General features: G+C 39.5%; 1 protein-coding gene across 5 annotated transcripts in view; it reads right to left on the bottom strand.

The window, feature by feature from the left end:
* The window catches only part of MBNL1 (muscleblind like splicing regulator 1), a 166,770-nt gene that overhangs the window by 27,875 nt on the left and 114,671 nt on the right, over positions 1-24,224 (bottom strand). For 3 of the 5 annotated variants that reach the window (XM_028146468.2, XM_008142202.3, XM_054713655.1), the window contains one exon: positions 7,975-8,145. In XM_028146468.2, coding sequence (XP_028002269.1) covers positions 7,975-8,145 — 171 coding nt within the window. Of the gene's footprint in view, positions 1-6,503; positions 6,615-7,974; positions 8,146-18,436; positions 18,526-24,224 lie in introns of those variants that run through there. The other 2 variants (XM_028146458.2, XM_054713654.1) reach the window with 2 other exon arrangements.

Raw genomic sequence — 24,224 nt, 5'->3', positions numbered from 1 at the left:
GTAATTTTTTAACAATTCACTTCCTTTTACCTTGTGATATGGAATAGATTCAGAGAAATTTTTTTGTAGAATAAAAGCACATTACACTGTTGCAATTCTTCCCTCTGAAAGATGATCCTGAGCTAATACAGTGTTCAAGAGAAATTTGGAACAGATTTTTAATGCAATTAAGATGCATATTACAAAAGTAATTCTTACTAGTTCAAAAGAGAAACATGTTAAAAAATGCAATATTTCCTTTATCTAGTCTGGCCCTGTCTCATCCTGTATTTGTAAGGGAGCCCAAGTATTACCTTGTTCCTAGGACAGTTCTCAACTATGGGTGATTTTGCCTCACAGGGACATCTGGCAGTGTCTAAAGACATTTCTGGTCGCCACAGCTGGAGGGTGCTATGGCATCTAATGGGTAGAGTCTAAGGGTTCTGCTAAGTGTCCAATAACACATGGGGCAGCCCCTTCCAACAAAGGTTTATCCCGTCCCCAAATGTCAGCAGAGCTGAGGTTGACAATCCCTGTCCTTGGGATGCACTCTTCTCTTGACCTCACAGATTGCTTTGAGACAAAAATCTTTTGTGCATGCAGCTAGCGCGCGCAATCCTAGTGAGAAACCCGAGAAAAAGTAGAATATTTAATACATAATGTGATTCCCTTGGCAGGAGAAACGATACACCATGGATTCCTCTGAGATGTTCAAGTTAGAATGATGATGCCTCCGAATGTGTTGGCTTAAATGCCATGGTTAGCTGCCCTGCCAGATCGATGGCTCTTGCCTGAGGAAGTGGCCTAAAGTAATACCTCCCATCCGCAGGCCCATCCCTGCCCAAAGCAGCTACGCTGCGTGCTGACACCAGGAAAAACTATCCAGCATTCCAGATACTAACAATCCATAACCTGCCAGAAGCTGGGGCCCTGGGCAATCTCTGCCCACCAACGGATACTGAACAGCAGCTGACTTTATGCTGCTCCACTGTCTACTGGTTGCCAAGGCCGCAGCAGGGCGAGGGTTGACCCGCACAGCGGATACATGTTGAACTTGGATTTCTACTCCGAGATATTCAGGTAAAACGTACACTGCTGCATACTCGCAGATACAATATGTAAAATTTCAGCCACGCCAGCCACCTATTTTTCCTATTAGATATTTAATAATTATTTTTTTAAAAAATTAGCACTGAAGACTAAAAGACTAGTTTAGAATGTGGAGAACAGACGCCAGGGAATAGCACTCCTCTTTGTATTCTATTGCTACGAATGAACATGTATTTCCAGACAGGGCGGTATTTTAATGCATGCTTCAGAAAGTTATTGAGATGCTCATGTCACTGTACACAAGCTACTATAATTATTTAGCAGCAGAGGTCAAATCTACAAACTCATCTGGAGGGAAGAAAAGCACTCATATTTTCAGAAAATAAGACCGGTGGCCAATAAAATTCCGCTTTCTTAAAGCTCATTGAATAAAATAAACATAAAATCTACAATGCCTAGAATACAGAAGTTGCATATTAAAGGGAAAGGAACACCTTTATTACATAAAAGTATGGCGACAACTTTCCCACTGGACTGTTCCTATAGCGCTGTCATGTGAATTGATTTCTGCATTTAATCCAGCAGAACAAATTCAAATCTGGTGAATTTTAGGATACTCTCCCCAAGTAAAATCTGCAGCAGCTTTTAAAAACCTGAACCATCAACTCCTCAACAAGCATTATCTCAAATTGCTCCCTCTCCAGATAAGTGGTGCTATTTGCTAAACAGTCAGGCAATCAATAATAATAGCTCAACGCTTTGAAATCAGATTCCAAAAGCTGCTTTAAAAACAACCAAAAAAAGTACAACATTCCTTCATTTCTTTTGAGGTTGTTTTTTGTCTTGTTTTTTTTTTTTTTTTTTTTTTGTAAATCTGTTACATCCTTTTTCAAAGAGCACCTTGCTGGAGGTAGGTCACTGCTGGACCCACCAGTGCCCTAATCTGATTAGTAAAGAACTTGAACTGCTACGCGGCTGATTCTCCATCCAAAACTTGCCCTGACAGGGTTCAGTGGAATCGCAAGGGCGGATATTAACGCAATGGTAGTATTGAGCAGCATCCTATTTTCTCTGAAGTACCCACAGGATAATGTATAACTACATAATCGGTGCATTTGATACTAACTGCATCCTTGTAACGATGATTTACAGATACCTTGCTTCCGGGAAAGCATCAGGAAGGCTGGATTATTGTCTTTTGTCTGTGAACACCCTGAACAGAGAAATACTAATGGCAGGCTTACTAATGCTTGGATGGGCTAATCACTTGTTTGTTTTAAAAGAGCCATTCTGATTCCATTAAGGTACTCAGGCTTTATTATAAATGAAAGTGTTATTTAATTTCACATTATGACCATTGTTAAATGTGTGCAAACATGGTTATTAGCATAATTCCCTCTCCTTACTGTGTGCCAGGCATGTGCTCGGTGCTTTACCTATGTTCCTGCATTTAATCCTCATAACAGTAGAGTGTAAACTTCAGTGCAAACAAAACCCAAACTCCGCTGCTTTGGTTTTAAGATGGGGATGGGGGGGGGGGGAGGGGGATACCTGTTTAATACACTACTAAATTCTCAAAACATAGAGCAATGCTTGGCACACAGTAGACACTCAATATACACGGAGTAAGTGCCTGAGTGGGTGAATGAATGAGTGTGTGGATGAATGACACCCTTGGCAGGTGGGTATTATTAGTCCCATTTTGCAGACAAAGAAGTCTATGTTGCAAATATCAGAGGAGCCCTAATTTATTTTAAAGTGCTATGTGAGACAGTGTTTGTTTTGCAGACAATGTTGGCAAGTTTTAATAAAATGGAGGGAGTACATACAATAAATAATACATAATTGGTATATACTGGCATTTACAGAACACAAATTTTAAGTCAGATCTGTCTAGATTTTACGTGTGTGTGTATCTGTGAAGGTCAAACTTGCAAGCAGTAAACCATAAAGCATTTTTTTAAAATTAACAGCATCATCGAGGTGTATGAAACCAGATTCTTGTACAACCCTGTATAAAATCTATAAACAGCCTTTGTAAAAAATTATTTTGAATATGAACGTAGAGCCAAAAGCTGATGGGAGTTATCAACAAATATCACCTTACAATGCCTTTTTTCTAAGAAGGTAGGATACAACTACAATCAAAGAATCCTATTTTAAAATCTGTTTCTAGACTGACTTGCCGACTGGGCAAATCAAATGACCATTTGCTTTATCCTTAATTTCACTTTCTCTTTCAATCCAATTTTTTCTCAACATTTAAATAGAGAAGACTCACTTCTAGCTCTCCCAAGGAGAAACGTAGCAACAAATATGCCGGTCCTTAAGATTTGGGCCCATTTTCAAGCTGCTTAAGGAAGTGCAGGCTCCTTGATTGAGAAGGGCAGGTGCCCTGGCCAGGTGGCGCAGTTGGTGGGAGCATCTTCCCATACACCAAAAAGGTTGCAGGTTTGATTCCTGGTCAGCGCACATATCAAGGTTTCAGGTTGTATCCTTGGTCTGGGCAGGTTCAGGAGGCAACCAAGTGATGTTTAGCTCTCACATAGGTGTTTCTCTCTCTCTCTCTCTCTCTCTCTCTCTCTCTCTCTCTCTCTCTCTCTCTCTCTCTCTCCCTTCCTCTCTCTTTCTACAAACAAATAAAAACATATCCTCGGGCGAGGATTTAAAAAAAAAGAAGGGCAGGTCGATGAAACGACTGACTTGGAAACATTTTACCAGAAACACTTGGGATGAAGTAGCCTTATCTCAACCACCAGTTGGATAAACTGGAAAGGGAAGTCCTAACATACAATTGAAGAATCCCAGGTGTTCCTGGAAGTGTGACAAATGATGACATCAAAGCTTTCAGCATCCAACTGACAACAACTGCTTGGCAAGAGCAGAGACGGGGTGACAGAAGCAGCAGAGAAGTTCCCGAGACCTGAGCTAAATGCAGGAACTCTGCAGTCCTCTGCCGCTACACTGCTTCCTATGCATGAAATTCACGGGATTTCCACGTGGGTCAGGGACCTCAACAGGGCTAGGAGTGTGTGCCTCCAAGGCAGCTGTTATGGGACGTTATGGATGGCCAAGCCTAACCTTGGGAGCACAGGGCAAGGCACCTGAGACCTCTGCCAGCTCTCGGAGGGCAGTGACGAGAGCCTGAGAGCTATCTTTGAGGAACGAACAGAAGAACTACATCAGAGGCCTCCAAGTTGTAAACCACAAGGTGCCATCTACCTTCAGTTAGGTTGTTTAGTCACTTCTCATTAGATTGCCTTTGCATCAGGTAGTGCATGGCAAAGTAAAAAAAAAAAGAAAGAAATTAAATTTAAAAATTAAAGTGGCACTTAGGAAATAAATCCAAATTTGGATAATTAGATACTATAGGCCTTCCATTTATCTTCCAGTTACAGAGCTAGTCAGCAGCAGGGCCAGTCATATTAATTAATCTCTCCGAACCTCTGAGGCTTCATCTGCAAATCTGGGATAATACTACCTACTTAATAGGATGGTGGTGAGGATTTAGGACACCAAAAGTACTGAGTTCAGTAACTGCACGCATAGTATTACATTTGCCCCCAAAATGTCAAGTCTTCTTTCTGATTCTTGGCTGGGTGCCTTTCTCTACAATTTAATAAAGTCCATAAAAACAAGAAACTCTCCTATAAATCCCTGCACTCCCCAAGTCAGCCCAGTGTCAGGTTCCAAAGACCTGACATTTATACACCAGGTCTCTCAAGATTTATGAGAAAACGAGAACCCAAACGGCGTGACATACAGCCATTTCCTGGTCCCCAAAGGGCCCTCATGCAGCCCCTGGCTGCCTCTTAAAGGGTCTGCTACAAAGTAGCCTCCTCCAGCCCCTATTCGGTTCGGCAGAGACTGGGCTGGGGCTCTGGGGCCTGGTTGCAATTCCTCTGGATGCTGGAGAAGGTCAACCCCCATGAACCTCTGCCTCAATTTCTTGTGTTTGGAAAGCTCCTTCCCTCATCCACTCTTTCACTTACCCAAGCAATGGTTTGATCTCTGTGATGTGCCAGGCACAACATAGATACTTCTGAATCTGATTGGACCTTGCTAAGCCCTTGCCCAATCCGTGTTCCTCCAGCCACAGTTTGAGGGCCAAACTGGTTGCCCTTAGATTAGAAAACTAAGAGGCTTCCCCTGTGTGACTGCAAGCCCCGCCGCTGCTCAGACACCGCTGATGCTCCTGATGGAGTGGACCTGCTCGCAGCATTATCTCCTTGGAGATCCCACCACCGGGGCTGGATCCAAGTTTATGCCACCCCCTCACACACTCTCGGCTGGGCAGCCTCTTGGAGTGGTTTTTCCATATTTGCCACCTGCTGCTTCCAGCCGGTTAGCTTCCCTATTTGTGGGCCCAGCACTGAAGTTCCAGTAGGCAGCTGGTTAGGACCATCTCATTTATTTCTGAATCTCCATGTTATTATCTTCATTAAAACAGGGCTGGCTACAGGGATCAAAAAGTCTCCGGTGAGATTTTGAAGCAAATTTCCCGGATTAAAGCCTTCTCTGTAGCCATTAAAAGCCATTCCTATTAGCCAATGCTTTAAAATTGAATATTTAAAATGACTGCTGTACTCATTACAAAAACGTCACTCTGCATAGAGTATATTATTTCTAGACTGATCTCACAATGCCTCTAGCAAAAGGGTATTTCCACTTTCAAATCCAGGAACCAGGAAAAATTAACATAAAGCCTGAATGTGCTCACATCTGGGGGGTGGGGTGTAGAAGAGGGCATAGAGGGGATGAACGGTGATGGAAAATAACAAATGAAAATAAAAGTATTTTAAAAAAGAAAAGAAAATTAATGCTTTGTCTAAGCTGAGAATTTCCCAACAAAAACACCAGAAAATGTGGTGATTTTTCTAATGGTTCCAGAAACCTGTGCATTAGTGATTTCCTAAACAATGCATATTTGTTACTAGTATTTCAGAGCCATGGGCATAAATGTTGCTTATAGTTTGTGCCAGGATTACGATGTGATGACCCTGGAAACGACCTTGAGTATAACTCAAGGACGAACTCAGTAGAGGAACCGCCAGGACCAATGCTGTTCTTTGCAGTCTGGGAACCACACTGCAGCTCTCAGAGACACGCTTGGTCATTGAGCGGATAGATACGCTTTAAATGTTTAAGTGGAACAAAGTACCTCACATCAAGGAGAGATCTTATACCAAGGAAAGTAGTAGCTATCACAAGGATTTATTAGACCTTTGAAGCTACCTATGTGAGGGCTAAGTATAACAGAGAAGTCTTACCCAATATTTTATGCTAGAGAGAAAAAATACTGTTTTTAAACCAAATAAACAATTATGCTATCCCAAAACAAACATATGAGATTAGCAGATACCACAAAAGTAAATTTAAGATATCATATTTTAAACTGAGCCCCCCCAAATAATGAAAAAAAATATATATATATATCAGGTTAAAACAGACACAGAATTACAATATTATCTCACCTCAACTGTATAGAATTGATAATTGGTATCACTGCCGATGTGATATGGAGATCCCTCCCACCTCGAAATGCAATCCCCCCCTCTTTTTTGGAATGATTGGTGCATTAAGTTCTAAGAGAGAATAACAATTACATTGAGTTCAGGTGTTAAAATGTATTAGGAAAAAAATTAGTTAGCACACTGCTACAGTTAGCATATCAGAAAAATGTGGGTCTCCACATTCCCATGACCCCAAAATACTACATATAAGTTAGTGACATAAATTACTGACAGATATAATCTTATCATTGCAAATTTCAACATACACTTAAACACAGAATTACCATATCACAATGAATATCAGAACACCTTTTGCAACCTATAATTATGACATTACTCTCTTACATTTCTATGAACAAGTGTGAGTAAAGGTTATGGAAATCATTTACCATATACACCCTCCAAAAATCCAAATAAGTAAATAAATAAATATATGTGCTCAGACTCAAATGTTATCCCCATACGCTGCTCAGTAAACAGTAAATCCCCATGACCACCTACAGTTTCTAATATTGACATCTTTTCTTAAAAGTCCTTGGAGTTTCTGCCTCTCCTGATAATTCCTACTTTTATGAGATTTTAAAGTCCATATTGATTCACCATTGTCATAATTTGTTCAGCACTGTAAGCACAAAATAATTTCAAGTTATGTTTAGAAGAATAACAAAGCCTTCTTTTTAAGAAAGAGAACTAGCCATGACCAGTGTTTCTCAGTGGTTGGAGAATCACCCTGAGCACCAAAGGGCCACAGGTTCGATTCTAGGTCCAAGGGCAGATACCTGGGTTGCAGGTTCATTCCCTGCCCAATCCCCCCCCAACCCCGCCAGCCCCCATCGGGGCTCTACAGGAGGCAACCAGTCCATGTGTCTCTCTCACATAGATGTTTCTCTCTCTTACTCCCTCCCTCCCTCTCACTCGCTCTAAAAAGTAATGGGAAAAATATCCTCAGGTGAGGATTTAGAGAGAGAGAGAGAGAGAGAGAGAGAGAGAAGAGAGAACTATATAGAGTCTCTTCAAGGAGGAAAGAAAGGGAATTTTTTTCTCAAAATTAGAGATGACATATGCCAAGTTTTACAATTACTATTACCATTAAAGTAGCCTGAAAATGCACATTGCCTAGATTGAGGAGATTGATGACCTTTTTAAAAATACAAACAAAACACTTTACATTTGAAAGTCACAGAACTTAGTTTGGAGAAAATGTTAGGGGGAAAACATGCTATAATTCAAATTTCCACATGATTTACCCAGAAGATAAGTAACTTCACAGTGTGAAAACAATGTCAGGGTCTGACTGAGAACTGTGTTAGAAAGTACCAGGGAACTGATCCTGTTACCTGTGTTCCTTGAACTAGTGCAATCATCACTTTAACACTAAATCTGAGCACTTGGAGTTACCAATGTAATAAATGAGGGCTGAAAACATGCTCACCACGGGTTGTAATGGGGCACCGGGCATCATGGCATTGGCTAGTTGCATTTGTTGGGCCAACATGGCCATGTTCTTCTGCTGAATCAAGTTATTGCGCCCATTTATCTCCAACTGTGTTTTTAAGTGTGGGGGTGGGTGCAGATATTTGCAGTTCTCCCTGGAGCAACGACCCTAAAAAACAAAAGTAGAAACTATCTTAAAAGAAGAATAAAATAAGCAAATCTTAAAAAATAATAATAATGCAAACCTATCACTTGAATCTACCATGCACACAATGTATTGCCCACATCATTTTATAATACATTTAGAATAAGTAATGAATTCACCCAAATGCTTAAAGAAGTTTTTTTGTTTAAATTTTTAATATTAGCTCTATTGTATCAAGATCCCAGTTTAAAAATCTACACATAGCCAAGATCATATTAAAATATAGAATATCAAATAAAGAATATTAGGCTCCTTCCATAATATCTTCTGGTTAACTTTAATGAACCCCAAAGAATCATGAAGTTTTACTATCTATTTTTACTTGTACTGAGTTCTACGGAAATGAACTTAGAGGACTCAAGGCACACTATATTTTCAGTAAAACGCCTTTACAAGTATTTCATAACAAATAAAATTTAAATTACTACTAAGCTTTAAAAGGCCATGTACTAAGATATTTAGAGATAAAGAGAAGAAAAGTCTCATATGTGACCACTGTATACAGAGATTGGTAAGTACAATGAAACATGGGGGGAAAATATAGCCTTTACCCTTTCTCTAATACCCAAGCACAATAAATCAATCAGAAATAAACACATTACCCACAAAAAAAAATTATAATTCAAAATGAAGTAACAAAATAAGGTACTATTAAAATAAGAAATGTGAATATACCATCCTTTTGATGATTCTTTTTATCAAAAATATATCTATTAAAGTCTGTCATATGCAATGCTGTATGAGGGAGTGTACCCATATTATTTCAATGTATTGTCAATTGCTACCTTGATAACTTCTTTTATCAATAATTCTAATTAGAACTGTTTTGAGGGTAAAAGAAAGATTTAATTGAAGGCAGCAACCACCTTCTTGAGCTTTATTTGAACTTCCTAAGGAAAATCTATTCCCCATAATTTGACCTTTTACTGTAAATTGACACAAAACTGATGCTTACGTTTGTGATAAAAGCTGTCAATTCTAATTTGAATGATCGATTTCCAGCTTGTTTAGATGAAGGTGTTTAGGAATAAGTTTCTACGCAGAGTGGATATCTTAGGACACTGCCTGTTACTTTAACAAGCTCTACGTAACAAAGCATTACTAATCATACTTGCGATCAGGCCGAAGTAGAGGACAGTAGTTGATAGCAAGGACCATACAGGTCTGAAGACCTGGGGTAGAGGCCTGGCTCTCACTCATCGGCTGTATGAACTGCATAAAAAAACTAACTTCCATAAGCCTCAGGCTTTTTATCCATTTCAAAATTGCTACCTAACCTTCACCAGAGTTTTATTATGAAGATTAAAGCAGCTAATGTATAGTCTCATCCTTGACACTCACTGCATGCCCCTCTCTGAACGAGGTCAAGGTCTGAAGCTGCTATTACCAGCCCCTCCACCACATTTTAAATTTTATATCAAACAGATGAAGAATAGCCTTTTGACATGTAGGTAATTATTATGGTTATTGATATGTTCACACATAAAGTAATATTTAGATATTTATAACTTGTTCCATATGAAATTATCATGCTTGATATCTATTGAGGTCATGAGCATGTTATTAGCTTAAAAGCATCTGGATACAAAACACCTTCTACAAAAACAGCACTGAGAGTCACAGGGAATGACTGGCCAAGAGAAATAAGCTCAAGGACGATGGGTAGTCTGATTTCAGGGTCATTCAGTTGGAGTCTCGTAGAGAAAACCTGCCTTTTCCATACAAAGAACAGCCTGGCTCTAAGAGCAATTCTGCTTCTTAGAATTCTCCACGTCATCACTCTCACTAAGATTGGACTTTGTGAAGGGCAGACAAGCAGGGGTATATCCACCCTGTGGATTCAGTTACTGTCAGTGCACTCAGCTCGGTTTCCATAGTTCCATAAACAGTACACAGGTAGCCCTGAGCCGGGAACCAGGTCTTGCCAAGGCTAGCACGGCCTTCATTCGAGTGCCTCCCTAACACAAACCACCCGGCCTCCTACCTGTGAACACAGCCTAGGCTGAAATGATGAAGGAGAGAAACCCAATTTGTCCACCATACATCCTGTGTCACGCATCGCAAAACTCTGAAGCTCAGCCCTTGGGTTTTCTCTCTGAATTTGCTCCCTCTGCTCAGGAAGGCTACCCTTCTGTGCCCAGCTTGATCTGACTGCATCTGAGCTGCACTTTCAAAAAGCCATGCTTGGGGAAAGTATACAGACTACAAAGCCTCATCCAGAGAGAGCTTGTGGCAGGAGGTCTGGGGGCCCAGGTTATTCTGAGAGAGCATAAAACACGGCAAAACACAACTCTATAAAGCTACATGAATTTTTCATTGACGTGTGTGGAAAAAATAACACAGTAGCCTCTGCAATTAATATTAGATAAACTTAGCTTCTTAGGAAGTTCAGAACTTGTTTAATGCTGACTGTGCTGCTGAATAATTGCAGTTGGACAAATAAAAAAGTAAAGAATACCTTAGAATAAACATCCTTTTCTTTGGTATTGCCTAACACCCCAGGGAAAACCACAAGTAGCATACCTTCCATGGAGAATTTAGGCAAATACGACACTGGTATCTCTCTAGGTTCATCTGTCTATGTTCCCAGCACCCATACCTCAAGAGTCATTTGCAGAATGAATGAAGGGACATGTCTTACAAAATAATTGAAGATGAATTATTCTAACTCTATTCTGGAGACAAAGATGACAGAAGGGGGGGGCGGGACTAAATCTAATACCAAACTTTGATTTTGAGTTGCACTAACTGAATGGGACATTTATTCAGAGACCTATAATTTGATCACACAAGAAAGCTTGCCATGACAAAAGGACCTAAGGTGACAGGTTTGCGAGTTTCACTGGGGAAGAAAGAAGATTTGTGTTGAGATTGACATCCTAAAAATCCATCTACACCAATAAAAGAGTAAGATGCAAATTGACTGTACCTTCACGACACCCACTAGCCAAACAGGAGTGAGTATGCAAATTAACCCAACAAAGATGGGGGGTTAATTTGCATATGCATTCACTGAGTGGCTAGGGGTAGTGCAGAATGCCTGTATCATCGCCCCGCTCTGGGCCTCTGGGCAGCATGGGAAGGTGGGAAGGTGGGAAGGTGGGAAGGTGGGAAGTTGGCTCCGGGCCGGAGCAAAGGCAGAAAGGTGGCTCCAGCCAGAGCAAAGGCGGTGCTGGCAACCAGGGGAAGGAAGGCCCATTCTTGCACGAATCTTCGTGCATCAGGCCTCTAGTACAGTGATAATGTTCTAAAAATCTAAGAGCAGAAATTCATCAGTATCTAGCGCTTACTTATGCAGATCTGTACGGGAGTTACTGCTCTACATCATCCAGAGACTTGGCCTCAAGACATTAAATTGCGCTGTTAGGATTAATGCAAAATATAAATAATCAAGAAGTTGTTGTTGTTGTTGTTGTTGTTTCCAGTTTGAATGCTACATGCAGTTCCAATGAATGCCACTTAATTGTACATTTTATCAAACATATGTTGGTTCAAATAGCAGCTTTGTAACTTACTTGCTGTGTGACCTGTGGAAGTTACTTAAATTCTCTGAGTGGCCAGACCTTTTCGACAGAATAATAACAATACCATTCACCTCATTGGTGATGTCTGAGGATTGAGCAAGATAGTAAGCCAAGTTCATACATGGCTCCTGGTATAACAGGATATCAATAACTATTATTTGTCTCTCTTTCCCTAAGTCTCCAGCTAATCACAAGCAGCAGTTGCTTCATTTAGCACCATTATCTGTTAAAAGTGCTAAAAAAATAATAATAATACAAGTAGACAACACAAGGACAGTGCATGACAACCATCAGTAATATAATATAAGCTTGGCCCTTAATCATTGTTCTGTACTTGCCACACTAAGGAAAAAATGTCATTTTAATACGTTTCTTACAGTGTTAGGTTTCTGTGGTTTGTTTGTTGATTGCACTGGAATGTGATTTTCAGTGAGCTATCTAGCTGACTAGCAGGCCACATTAAAGAGCCTGTGCCATCAATACCTTAGACTCCATTCAAGGAGGCTTTTTATAGCTTAACTCAACCCAGATTCCAAAGGCATCGCTGTAATACATGAACTATATATTTTAAGGGAATGGAGGAAGTTCAATAATATTGATCCCGGCTGAGTCCATTTTTCTCTAATAATTTTTCTACATCTATAAATTAAAAATAACCTGTCCGAAAAAAATCAACATTCCTCCCACCCCGTAGTCTTAAAAGCCTGTATATGATGAATAATGGTCATTTGAGAGATCAATTGATCAAGTCCCCAATTTTTGAAGTTACAAACTGCTCCACTGTGAATTTAAGGATTTTTTTTCATTATTCTTTGAAATTGGCACAAAGCTTGTGATTATAACAAGGGAAGATGCATGTTTAGATTAATTGTTTGAGCTTAAAAATAAGTGCTTAGTTAATTCTTAAACATTATAGTTTAATAAATTATATTTAAATAATTATATCCAAGCTTATATGTAGAGTATATATCTAAAAATTATGTGTCCGTGATGTGTGTGTGTGTGTGTGTGTGTATATATATATATGTATATATGTATATATATACATATATATATATATATATATATATATTATAGAATAAGCATAAAATGGAATTAAATGAAAGATGGTCACTTAGAGATGTGAAAAAACATGATATTTTAAATATTTACTCAAGAACTTGTTAACAATAAAAAAGAAAACATCTTAGAAGTTGGTGGAACTTAAACAAAAAAAAAACACCTTACAATTTTATTTTAAAAATGATAAAACCCTATTTTTCCATTTTTAATTATACTTCCTCCATCTAAAATAAAAGAAACATTGTCATGTATGAGATCATAATGTGAGAAGATATCTTCTTAAGCTGCCAAAGGATAACTATGTGGTAGGATTATAATTACTGAGTCATATTTGTATAGATTCTGGAAATAAAAGGGCAATAAATAGATTGCAGGGGTATGAGCTGATACTCATAAGACTTTTTCAACTTTCACTGGAAATGCTGGTGTTCTGGTAAGACTGTTCAAACTGCAACCATTTATTTCAATTGTTAAAACAAAACCAATATTTTCTTGGGGACAACTGAGATGTGCAAGAGTTTTAGTAGCACATTCTGGAGATAGTCATTGCTCAGATATGGGCCAGAAACTCTGGCAAAGGTATTTGGTAGCTTCTTATGGAAAATTCTTACTGGGTTGTTTTTTCCCCAGCTATGATGATACAAGTATCTCAGAAAAAAAAAATCTGCCAAAGGTGGATAAACACACACACACACACACACACACACACACACACACACACACACAATGCAAAAAAGTATTGGCAGTCCAGAAATATAGTTTCATGCATTTCCAAAAATGTTTTTCATGGTTCCACTATGCTTTTGAATCAATTCTTGCATCAATTCTAATAAAAATCTAAATAAACTTACATATAAAATATCACAGGGGTCCAAGCTTACGCTCATAAAATTTTTGCAACTTTCACTGGAAATGCTGGTTTTCCTTAGGAAGTTTCCATGGAGATTTCACTGATTTGATGTCATTGTTTGCTTTGTTTTGGTTTACAAATAGTATACTGTACAATATCATAGATATGTATGGTATAGATACTATTAATAAATCAATACTACATATTTACTATATTTAAATAGTATGGCATACTATATTGTATTGACATATTAAGAGTAGTTTTTCTATTCATTTTTTTTATCCTCAAATATTGTCCCTTTAACTCAGATAAGTAAATGGGATATTTTTTCCTCTTGAATAATTTCCTTTTTAGTATCATAGCACCCTTGTACTTATTTTAGAGTTTTATCATTTGGAAAGGCAAGAAAATCTTTAAGATCATCTTTACATCTTCAAATCAAACACGACTTCATGGGCAGCTTAATCAGATGTCTTCTCACATTCTGACTCCATACAGTAAAATATTCCTTTTATTTTAGGTGGAGGAAGTATAATTAAAAATGGAAAATTAGTTTCATGGGCATTAAACATTTTCTCATCAACATCTGACCTGATCTTTTGCAAGTGGTTTTACGTTGGACTTTTCTACCTATTTAAAGAATCATCTCTCTTACTCAATGGGTGTTCTAGCACCACTTTAAAGAAGATGGCTAAATTTGATGATGAAGATTCTTGGACATTAAAACCAATAGTGACATTTACAACAACCCAAAATAAACTCAATGCTGACGCCATATCCACGCACTCCAGCTCAAACATCGGGATACTATGACTTTTTCCCCAGAGAACTTGGGAGCTTTTATTGCACAACTCCCATTAATCATCTTGAAAATGGCATAACTGAAACTCTACACAGCTAGATAAGTATTATGTAATGCGTGAGAGTCGGGTTAGCTGCTGCTGAGGAGGTGGAAAAAGAAAAAAAGGCAACAAATCACACACACACACACACACACACACACACACATTCTGGTCACAAAAATACCACTCCTTTCTCCAGCCGCTTTTGTCTGTGACAGATCAGATATGCACACAACTGTGACAGCACGAGTTATATCAGCATCCAGTTTTAGCTGGTAGTCACCTGAAGAAATCCTAGCCTCCTCAGAGAGGACCCACAAGAACCATATATTTAGAGTTACTTGTTATGAGATGCTGTGAGAAGAAATGGTCTCACTTTTTCCGCATGCCCATGGCCTCCTCCATCCCGCAGGACCGTAGGGTGTAGCCACCTATGAAGTGCCTGAAGCTTTTAATTGGCACCTACTGTCTCCCCTGTTCCACAGCCTTCTGGGCTCCAAAGCTGTGTCTGGCCAGCATCTCTGAGCCAGCCCCGAGTCTCCATGACCTTGAGAAAGCCCAGTGACATTTCACAGGGGCCAGCATCATGATGCAGTCCAACATGTGTTGGCTGCTTTCGTATAGCATCATGAAATTGGAAATGCCAGAGCACTACGTGTCTATTCTTTTCTTCAATTGCTTCATTTTTTTTTTTTTTTCGGTGCAGCAACTGTCAGGCTTCTAAACTGTTTGTAGCAGAAACACTTGTGAAGTTTGATGGCATCCGAATCAGACACTTGGCAATCTTGGCTAATAATTGAAAGCCCTAACATTTACATAATAAAGTTTAGTGCTCTATTTGTGGCGCATGCCTTTGAATTGAGAAATACAAAATGTTTTACAAATCGTACCCCATTCATCTTCATACCATGATTAAGTGGATTACAGTGTGACTGTCTCTATTACACTTCTAGAGCTTTTCCAGAGAATGAAAAAGAGGTAAGCTTCTTAAGTTAAATGCATATAATTTTTTTTTTCCTTAAAAAAAAACCTCTTGGAAGAGTTGTGTAATCATTTCTTTATAGATCCATTTCAGTGCCTAGTGCATTGAACAAAGCAAAATAAAAAGTGTTTCACAATATAAGCAACTAATTTTGAAGACTAATCCATGTGGCATTTCAGAAGTATCAGAGAAAAAACAGATTCTCTTATAAATTTCAATTTATCTGTCATTCTTTTATTTTCCCCTCAGCAACACCAGCATTATAGGATCAACTGATTTTTTTCTACCGAAAAGAAATAATCTGAATACCAAACAAGTTTAAAATTTTGCTTCACATTATCCATTTCGACAAGCAGTTTCTTGGATTAGCAGTGGATTCCACGGGCCTGGCCTCTGTGGTGCGAATATAGCACAGATATGGTGTTTTTATATGGAAAAATATATGAAATGAAAAATATAAAGTTAGAAACATAGAGAGGATAGTAGGTTTTTAAGGGGCAAGTATTTTACTTAGCAATATAAAAGAAACTCAAGAAAATCAAAGGGGTGAAATATGTTGGTAAAGTCAGTTGATATATCTGTACCATGGATCCTACACATGCCTAAACATATGGAAGGAAAACCCTGTTCTTATATATCTGGAAACATAACGCAACATTAGTTATGATAAACTTTAAAGTGCAATATTATGGAGTGTTTTCAAAGTCCCATTTCAAAATTCCCATTGTAAATCTTCCATCAAAGTCTATCAGAGGGGAACATGGATATTATGTATATGATTAGTGCTTAAATAATTTCCCAAACTATAACAGATGTCCCAAATACTGGCTGTCGGTTTTATATGGAATTGCCTGCATTACACTGCTCTCCTAATCTTTTAGAAACACTTTTTTTTCCTTTTTGCCAAACAACAATTCTTTCCCCCAATTTTTCATTCGGACTCCTCCAAAAACCCCTTGGCTTCCCTACCAGAACACAAATGCTGCTTTCTGACCTCACAAATCCCGCCCCCAGTCTGACCGTTAAGTGCTACCGCTTCACACAAACAACAATGACAGAGCAGGAAGGAGCGATGAGGTGACAAAGGTCCTCCCCACTGCTGACCACGGTCTCCTTCAGACAGATCAACTTTGTACTGGCACACAATGTGCTCAATGACACTGGCTCCGTCCCTGTGGGGAGAGCACTCCCCTCCCCCCAGCCCCATGACAATTTGCTAAAATTGTGCACAGCCATCAGCTCTCTCAGACTCCAGGCTGCAGCGAGGAGAAAGGCCATTGGCTCAGGAGCCCAGAAGGCGTCTCTATTGGATGCTGACTGCAGCAGCATGGGCAGGCAGGATGAAAAAAAAAAAAAAATCTTCCCAAATCAAAAACCGGTATCATCATACCAGTGATCTGAGCCTGTCTCCCACCCCTGCCCCAGAGACTGCCAATCAATGGCTTTCTAGGGCAGATCCGAAAATATCAAAAGAGTAACATTCAACCCAAGTTACTTAAAAATTGTCACTGGGGCTAAAAGAGGAAAGTTGCAGGATCTTTAGAAAGAATTCATCTGCTTCTGATAGCTTTGAGTAGCTTTTTGGGGAACGATCCATGTGAACAATAAGCAAATAAATGAAAATAGGTGCCGATAAGCTATGGGACTCTTACAAAACATCTCTCAGGTGAGCTTTTATCAGGCAGAAAGGTACTGAGGTCAGCACTTAAGCCTAGGCACTTGAACAAGCTTCATCAGCACCAGGCGCTCTATGCTGAGGAGCTGCAGAGGGTATTCTTACGCGCTTATTTAGGATGTAAAGTATGGAGATGTTGGGCCTCGCGGGAACACAGCCATGGCAACACTGGTTTTTAATGAGCCAGCATGCGAGCGGCACAGGGACAAGCACAGACGGCTGTCACATGATGTTTTTCTCTCGCTATCATATCAACAACATTTAGGCGGAAAGCCCAGATCTGCTAAACGCCCGGCTTGGGTGCACCGAGTCAAGCAACGTATCTGCATCTTACACTCTACCTCTGGCTAAAGCTGGTGGCCCTCAGGAAAAATGGTGGTTTTACCTTCCTTGGCACCTTGTCCTTGCCTCTGAACTAAGAGGGTTACTTGGCTTTATGGCAGTGTTTTCTTGTCTCCATCCCTAGGGAATGCCTCTAGAAGGGGCTCAAGCCTCAGCCTTGTGCCCACAGCCCAGGCCAGGCCAATATGCCCTTGAACTGAGTCTCAACCTTGTGCCCACAACCCAGGCCAGAACAATATGCCCTTGAACTGCTTGCCACGGGAGTGCGTGCTGACTAGAGTTCAGAGTATAAGATATTCTGCCCAATAAATTACTTCTCCAACGTGCCTCTGCACCTTCTCCAGGACCGCCTCAGGACCTGCACCCAGGGTACCCATTTTCTCTTCACTCAATTATATTTTCCTTTTTTCCTAGTCTCCTCCCATTGGCTCCTTTTCCAGGGACCTTCTTAGCACTGTTATCCAACCACAACTCTGTGTTCTACTCCCACCCTCATAAGAAATAGGGACTCTTAGCCGTGTCCATAGCGTGTGGGCTTCTTGTACACACAGGCCTCAGAGATCTACAGGTTAAGGACCATCTGGGGACTCGACTTAAGAAAGCCTCACAGCCCCCGCTGAATGGTCACATGGGCTGGAATCAGAGAGGGGTGCAAATGCCAACTCTGACATGTATTAGCTCAATCTCACTGATCTGCAACTTCCTCTTCTATAAAAACGGAAGAGAAGCAACCCATTCTAGGGATGATGTACTAAACGAAGGGACGAATACAAGAGCCTCAATCGTGGTCTGGTACTCAGTAAATGGAAATCACTGGGCCCCTCTCACTCTCCTCGCACTCTCTTCCCATCCCTGGAAACTTACACCCCCGCCCTCCAACCTTGCTGTGACTCAGGCCCACTTCTCTAGATACGCTCACTCGAAAGCATCCTCCCTCCTCTTCTTCACCCTCCTCTTTGGCAGAGTCCCTCAGCTCACCATCCAGTTAGAATCTCCGTTACTGATGGAGCCACACTAACCCTCTAGTGGCCGAGGATGGCAAGCACTATCCAGGAGCCTGGACTCACTGTCCCTGTCTCACTCACCAGCTCTGTGACCTCATGCAGATCTCAACCTCACACCCAAATAGGGCCCTCCTTTATGACACTGAATCCTATTCGTACAGCTCCTGGGGGCTGGAGAAAGCTTTGCCAGTGCCCAAGGTGAGAACTAAGAAACTGGGCATCTGTGTCTTAAAAGGGATTGTTAACAAAAGGAAATTGTTTTCAGAGGTGACACTTGATTTTACGAGAGGTGACCCTTTTCAGATGTCACTTTCTGTGGACACGCTGCCTTTCACTTCCCCTCCCTTCCTCCTCTTTCCTTCCCTGCCAGGAAGAATGTACTCCCCAGTGAATTCAGCACCTGTCAAGTTGCATTACAGATAATTTCTACAAGTCTGTCCACCCCTCCTGATTAAGAACTTGTTAAAAGACTGGACTCAATTTCATTTAGCAACCTAAGCATTTTTAGCAACTGCTTGTAGCATGAATAAGCAATTTTGAATAGTGGAAGGCATTTCCAGTGTTCTAGCTATCACATCACTAAGACAATGCTCTAATGCCCAAGCCCTTGGTCCTCGATCATGGCTGTGCATTACGAATAAGAGAAGCCACAACCCCCAGAAATTCTGATTTAATTGATCTTGGCTGGGTCTCAGGCAAGCTCTCAGATGATTCTAAGGACTAATACTCTGAGGTCCATTGGTTAGTCTATATAGACCAATACACATTCTCAGTCACACATCAAACACCATCACAATCACAATCACTTTTCCACAGTTCTTTTAAACCCAGTGTGTTTGCCAGTGACTCCCAGATAACTGCTAATGCTATCCGTCAGTTGCCTGAAACTTCTGTTTCTAAGCTGTCTATTTTCCTCACAGCTCTTTTCCCAGACCATGGGCGAAAGGCCACTCCTGGGCAAGGGGCTGTACAAAAAAACTACTGCTTTTGTTCCCTTAGGTACATTATTCCAGAACAAAGCCTGCAGACCAGCCACACCTCTGGCCAAAAATAAAGTTGCCTCTAAACACCTGATTCATAAGAAGCAAAAGGCCTCATGGGGAAAAGAGGAGGATCAAGGGATCCATCTCACCTATGTTCCCATAAAAGACCTTAAGTATTCTTTTTCTATTTACTCAACATAGATGGTACATTAAAGGAGTGTATCAATGACATTTATTTTAGTTGAATAGATCTTATACAACTGAGCTTCATTTTCATCCGTGTGGGTAAGAGGTGTTAGGTGGTTCCCAGGTTCACCTGACAATGTGGCTTTTACAACGCAAGTATAAGTTGCCTATACTCAAGTTAAAATGTTCATACAAAGTTTTAAGTAAAAATGTAAGAATTCTCCACAGATTTATTGGCATCTGCTTTAGAAGGCCATTAGGGCAGAATACTTTATCTAATGGCGACCTCCTCCTAGGTGTCCTATTCAGATGCAATACAATGGCTATCATTATCACAACAATATCTATCATCTGTTCTCAGGGCAATGTCTTCTTATCAGCCCTCTGATAAGGAGGCTTCCAATGGTTTATTGTCCCAGGCACAGCCACCAAGTTAAGTGGTGAAGTTAGGAAGTAGTCATGTCAGAGTTCAGCATGCATCCCACCCACCAATAGGCAGGCTGGAAAAATGTGGCCTAAACAGTTGAGGGACTGAGGGCAACTTTAATTTGTTGTTGCTCTTTGTTTTTAGATATAACGAATGATTTCACTACAATCCAAGGATAGACATTGATAATATGGGCTGCCCCCATTAGAAATCATCAAAAATAAAATAAAGTTTTTTTGTGTGTTTCTTGTAATGCGTCTATGAACTTGTTCTAAAAGAGCTAGATCTGCACTTAGGTCAGAAATATAGTGTGTTATGTGCATGTAGAGGAAAGAGAAAGCAGAACAGGACAAATAATTCATTGTCTCCTAATATAACCCAAAAAGTAAGTTAGCAGATAGGAAGTGAATGGATGAGGCCAAAGAGTAAAGTAAAATAAATGTGGAATTGGTCTTGCCTTGAATATGATTTAGACTAAATCTTGTTATCTTCCAGAATAACTCATTTATACATTTATTCACCAACTACTTGCTGAGACCTCCCATGTGCTCACTGCTATGGGGCAGTGGAGACACAAATTGAATCAGACACAGTCTATGAAAGGAAATAAAGCATGCACATAACTAAAATATAAGGCTAGGAGGCAAAAGTGTCATAAGGGGCATTCAGATAATGAGTTCTCATACTTTGAAGGAAAGAGAGAATGTTTCCAATTTAGAAGAATCAAATAATAGATTTGAAGAAGAGGTGGAATTCATACATGAGGAGTTATAACATATCTCCAGGTAGAGAAAACAGCATAATTTGAAGCACTGATGACAAGTAATAAATCTGTAATAAGAGCTGTGGGGAAATAAGTTTGAAAAGTAGACTGAGTCTAACTTAGCCTAATTTTAAAAAGTGAGTTAAAGACTGTCTACTTCCTTCTGCAGGCCAGGGAGAGCCACTGAATGGGGCCAGGGACAAGGTTAGCAAAGCTGTACTTCCTGAATTCACCAGGCAGGAGTACAAGAGGGCTGATGTGGCAGAGAGCCTGCTGAGGGCGACCAATTAAGGTAATTATTTCAATAGTCCAGGCAAGAGCTAACACAGATCTGACCATTCTCCAGATCAGTGGTCGGCAAACTCATTAGTCAACAGAGCCAAATATCAACAGTATGACTAAAATTTCTTTTGAGAGCCAAATATTTTAAACTTAAACTTCTTCTAATGCCACTTCTTCAAAATAGACTCACCCAGGCCATGGTATTTTGTGGAAGAGCCACACTCAAGGGGCCAAAGAGCCGCAGTTTGCCGACCATGGCTTCAGATAATCAGCCCAGACCCATCTTTCTCACAATCTTCTCTCCCTCTCCCTCTCCCTCTCCCTCTCCCTCTCCCTCTCCCTCTCCCTCTCCCTCCCTTCCTCTCCCTCTCCCTCCCTTCCTCTCTTCCTATCCCTGCCATGCTAGGTTCCATCTTTTGTACAAGATATTACTTTGTCCATGTAGATCCACCTATGAAGACACTATGCCCCCCGCCCTTTTTTTTGGGGGGGAAGGGGGTTGGCTAACTTCTAGTTAGAGTTAAATGTCACCTCCACCAGGAAGTTGTCTTAAAACTTCAAGTCTTTAACATTCTTCTAGCTGATTTCAGAGCATTCACTACACTTTATCACCTGGTTTATCAGTTTTCTATTTCCATCATTAGACCAGGCTCAAAGATGGTAAGAACATGCTTATTTTCCAGTTGCATTCCCAAAACAGATCACTTAGAATAGTGTTAGGCTCCTAACAGGTGTGAATGCACTGAATGAATATGTAAAAGAAACTTATAAAGCAGAATACACATTTTATAATATACATATAGGCATGTGCATATAGATAACATGCATCAACTATATGTCTAACTTCCCAACACACCTCTAGAATGGTGCTTTTGCAAAACCTAGTAATGTTTTGAAAATGCACATTAATTAACTGCCAAATTAAGCTTTATTATTTTGCAATTTCTTTCAATGTAATAGGAAATTTCTGGTTCAATCATCAGTCCATTATTCTGTTTCATTGTTTCTTTTATACCAGATAAAAACTGGACTCCATATTATATTCACATGAGAAAGGAATAAAGGGTAACTGTAACCTTGATTACTCAGATAGGAAAATGTTACTGAGAAATGTGAAACTGATAGCTTAGCCAAAATTCTGATGCATTGATCAAGGGATATACCAATAAAATGAAACTAAAAATGTTTTTTTTTTTTTTCTGTTGTAGTAGTTCTTGTTAGAATAACCATTTTACATGTTTCCTGGCTTCACAAAAACCAAAGACAATAAAAAACAAAGTTCATGTTTGCCTAATTTTATTCTACTAGAACTTAATATTGATAATCTTAATGTATATTTTCTGATTGTAACATACTCATCTATAATATTTAAAAATAACAATTTTATTACCCACCTTAGTAGAATCCGACCATATCGTAAAATCAAACATAAAAGGCCTTTTATTAAATTAAAAGGAATTGTGCTAAATTGGTGTAGAACATGCAATAACATATATCTGCTTGCCTCCTAAACCATTTTTCCAAAACAATTTCAATGAATCATAATTACGTGATTAAGTTCCAAATTATCCAAAAGAGGTTTAAGTCTCCATGTGCAACTATTTTTAGCTATTTTTGAAATTATGCTTTTGGGGTTTTTTTGTGTTTATTTTTATTTTTTTAATTTAATTGTTAGCACTTACCCATAAGTCAAAATAATTTCAAATTTCATTTTTTTTAAGTTAGCTTTGTTGTTGAAAAATATTACAGATGTACCCCCCTCCTCTTTTTTTTTTCAAATTTCATTTTAAATGTTGTGGCTCCTGATTTACAACAAATTTCTCTTATACTATTATTGGGACAACTGTTTTTTTTTGGTTTGTTTTAACTTTTTAAATAAATTGTGGTATAAAAAGGACTATTATTAAGGGAGTTTGTTTTCAACATTAATCTAGAAGAGAAGAAAATTGCCTGTAAACAAATGAACTGATTGTGCAAACAAAAATAATTTGTTTAAAACCAGTATTCTACGTTATAAACTACCAGGGCTTGCTAAAGCAGACTTGTTTACATGGGGAAGGAGGCAGTTGCCCCTCCCCGCCACGAGTGAGCTGGTGAAATTGTTGGAGCCCATGGAACACACAGCAGGAAAAGATTTATATGTGTTAGTCAACACTGTTATTTTAGGGAAAGATGAAATAGAGTACCATGAAAGGACCAAGAAATAACTAAATAGATTCAAGTAAAAATTACAAATTACCAATAGCCTTATTATTTATGCATAAAACATATCACCAATCCTTTGAGAATAAGCAGGTCTTGGAATACCAATGTTCTTATATCTCAGATTTTCTAAGATGGGTAAACCTTCAGATCAGATCGTCCATTTTTAACAGTATATCACATGCTATTACCGGGGCTTAAAAGCACTGCCTTGTTATATTTTCTTTTTGTATAGTTTTGTCACTTCACTACTTATTGTGGCTATACTTTGTCATTTCCCCTTTTGCTGTCTTTCTAATGCTATATTTAAACTCTACTACACCTCCATGTGGTTTTTTTTCCCTTCAATATATTTCTATGAGTCTACTATGTAAAAACATTTGCTAACTTGCCATAGCCCGCTTCTCCTACTTCACTTTTCATAAATTAAGCCCTCTGCTCACACAAATGAACAGATGGTTCATTAAAATAAACAGGTAATCCCCACAATTCCTTTTTGAAATTTTTAATCGACCTCTCTCTTTTTGTAGATCCAATGACCTACCAAAAAAATAAATAAAAGCGGGGTGGGGCAGACCATAAAGCATAACATAGGGCATATTTGAGAAAATGGATCATCAACACTATGCAATGTGTCCTGTGATACCGAGGTAGACAAAGTGCAGAGCAAAACAAGTGGGGGATGAAGCACTTTCACAATCCTTTTCAATGAATCTCACAATGACCATCTGAGAAGTGGTATTCACTACCTGATGCTGGTGGGGAAGGCTCACAGAGGTCAAATGACTTGTCCAGAATCACAGAACAGTAAACACAGTGTAAGTCTCAATGCCAAGTGTGATGCCAAGTCTGAGAATGATGTGCTCTGTAACATGGCTGGCTTTCTAGGACACCCAAAGCCAAGTGGTCTTAACAGGTA

The sequence above is a fragment of the Eptesicus fuscus genome, chromosome 3 (genome assembly GCF_027574615.1).
Source record: "Eptesicus fuscus isolate TK198812 chromosome 3, DD_ASM_mEF_20220401, whole genome shotgun sequence".
Lineage (NCBI taxonomy): Eukaryota > Metazoa > Chordata > Mammalia > Chiroptera > Vespertilionidae > Eptesicus > Eptesicus fuscus.
The sequence above is the reverse complement of the archived record's forward strand: the minus strand, read 5'-3'. Positions and strand labels throughout refer to the sequence as shown.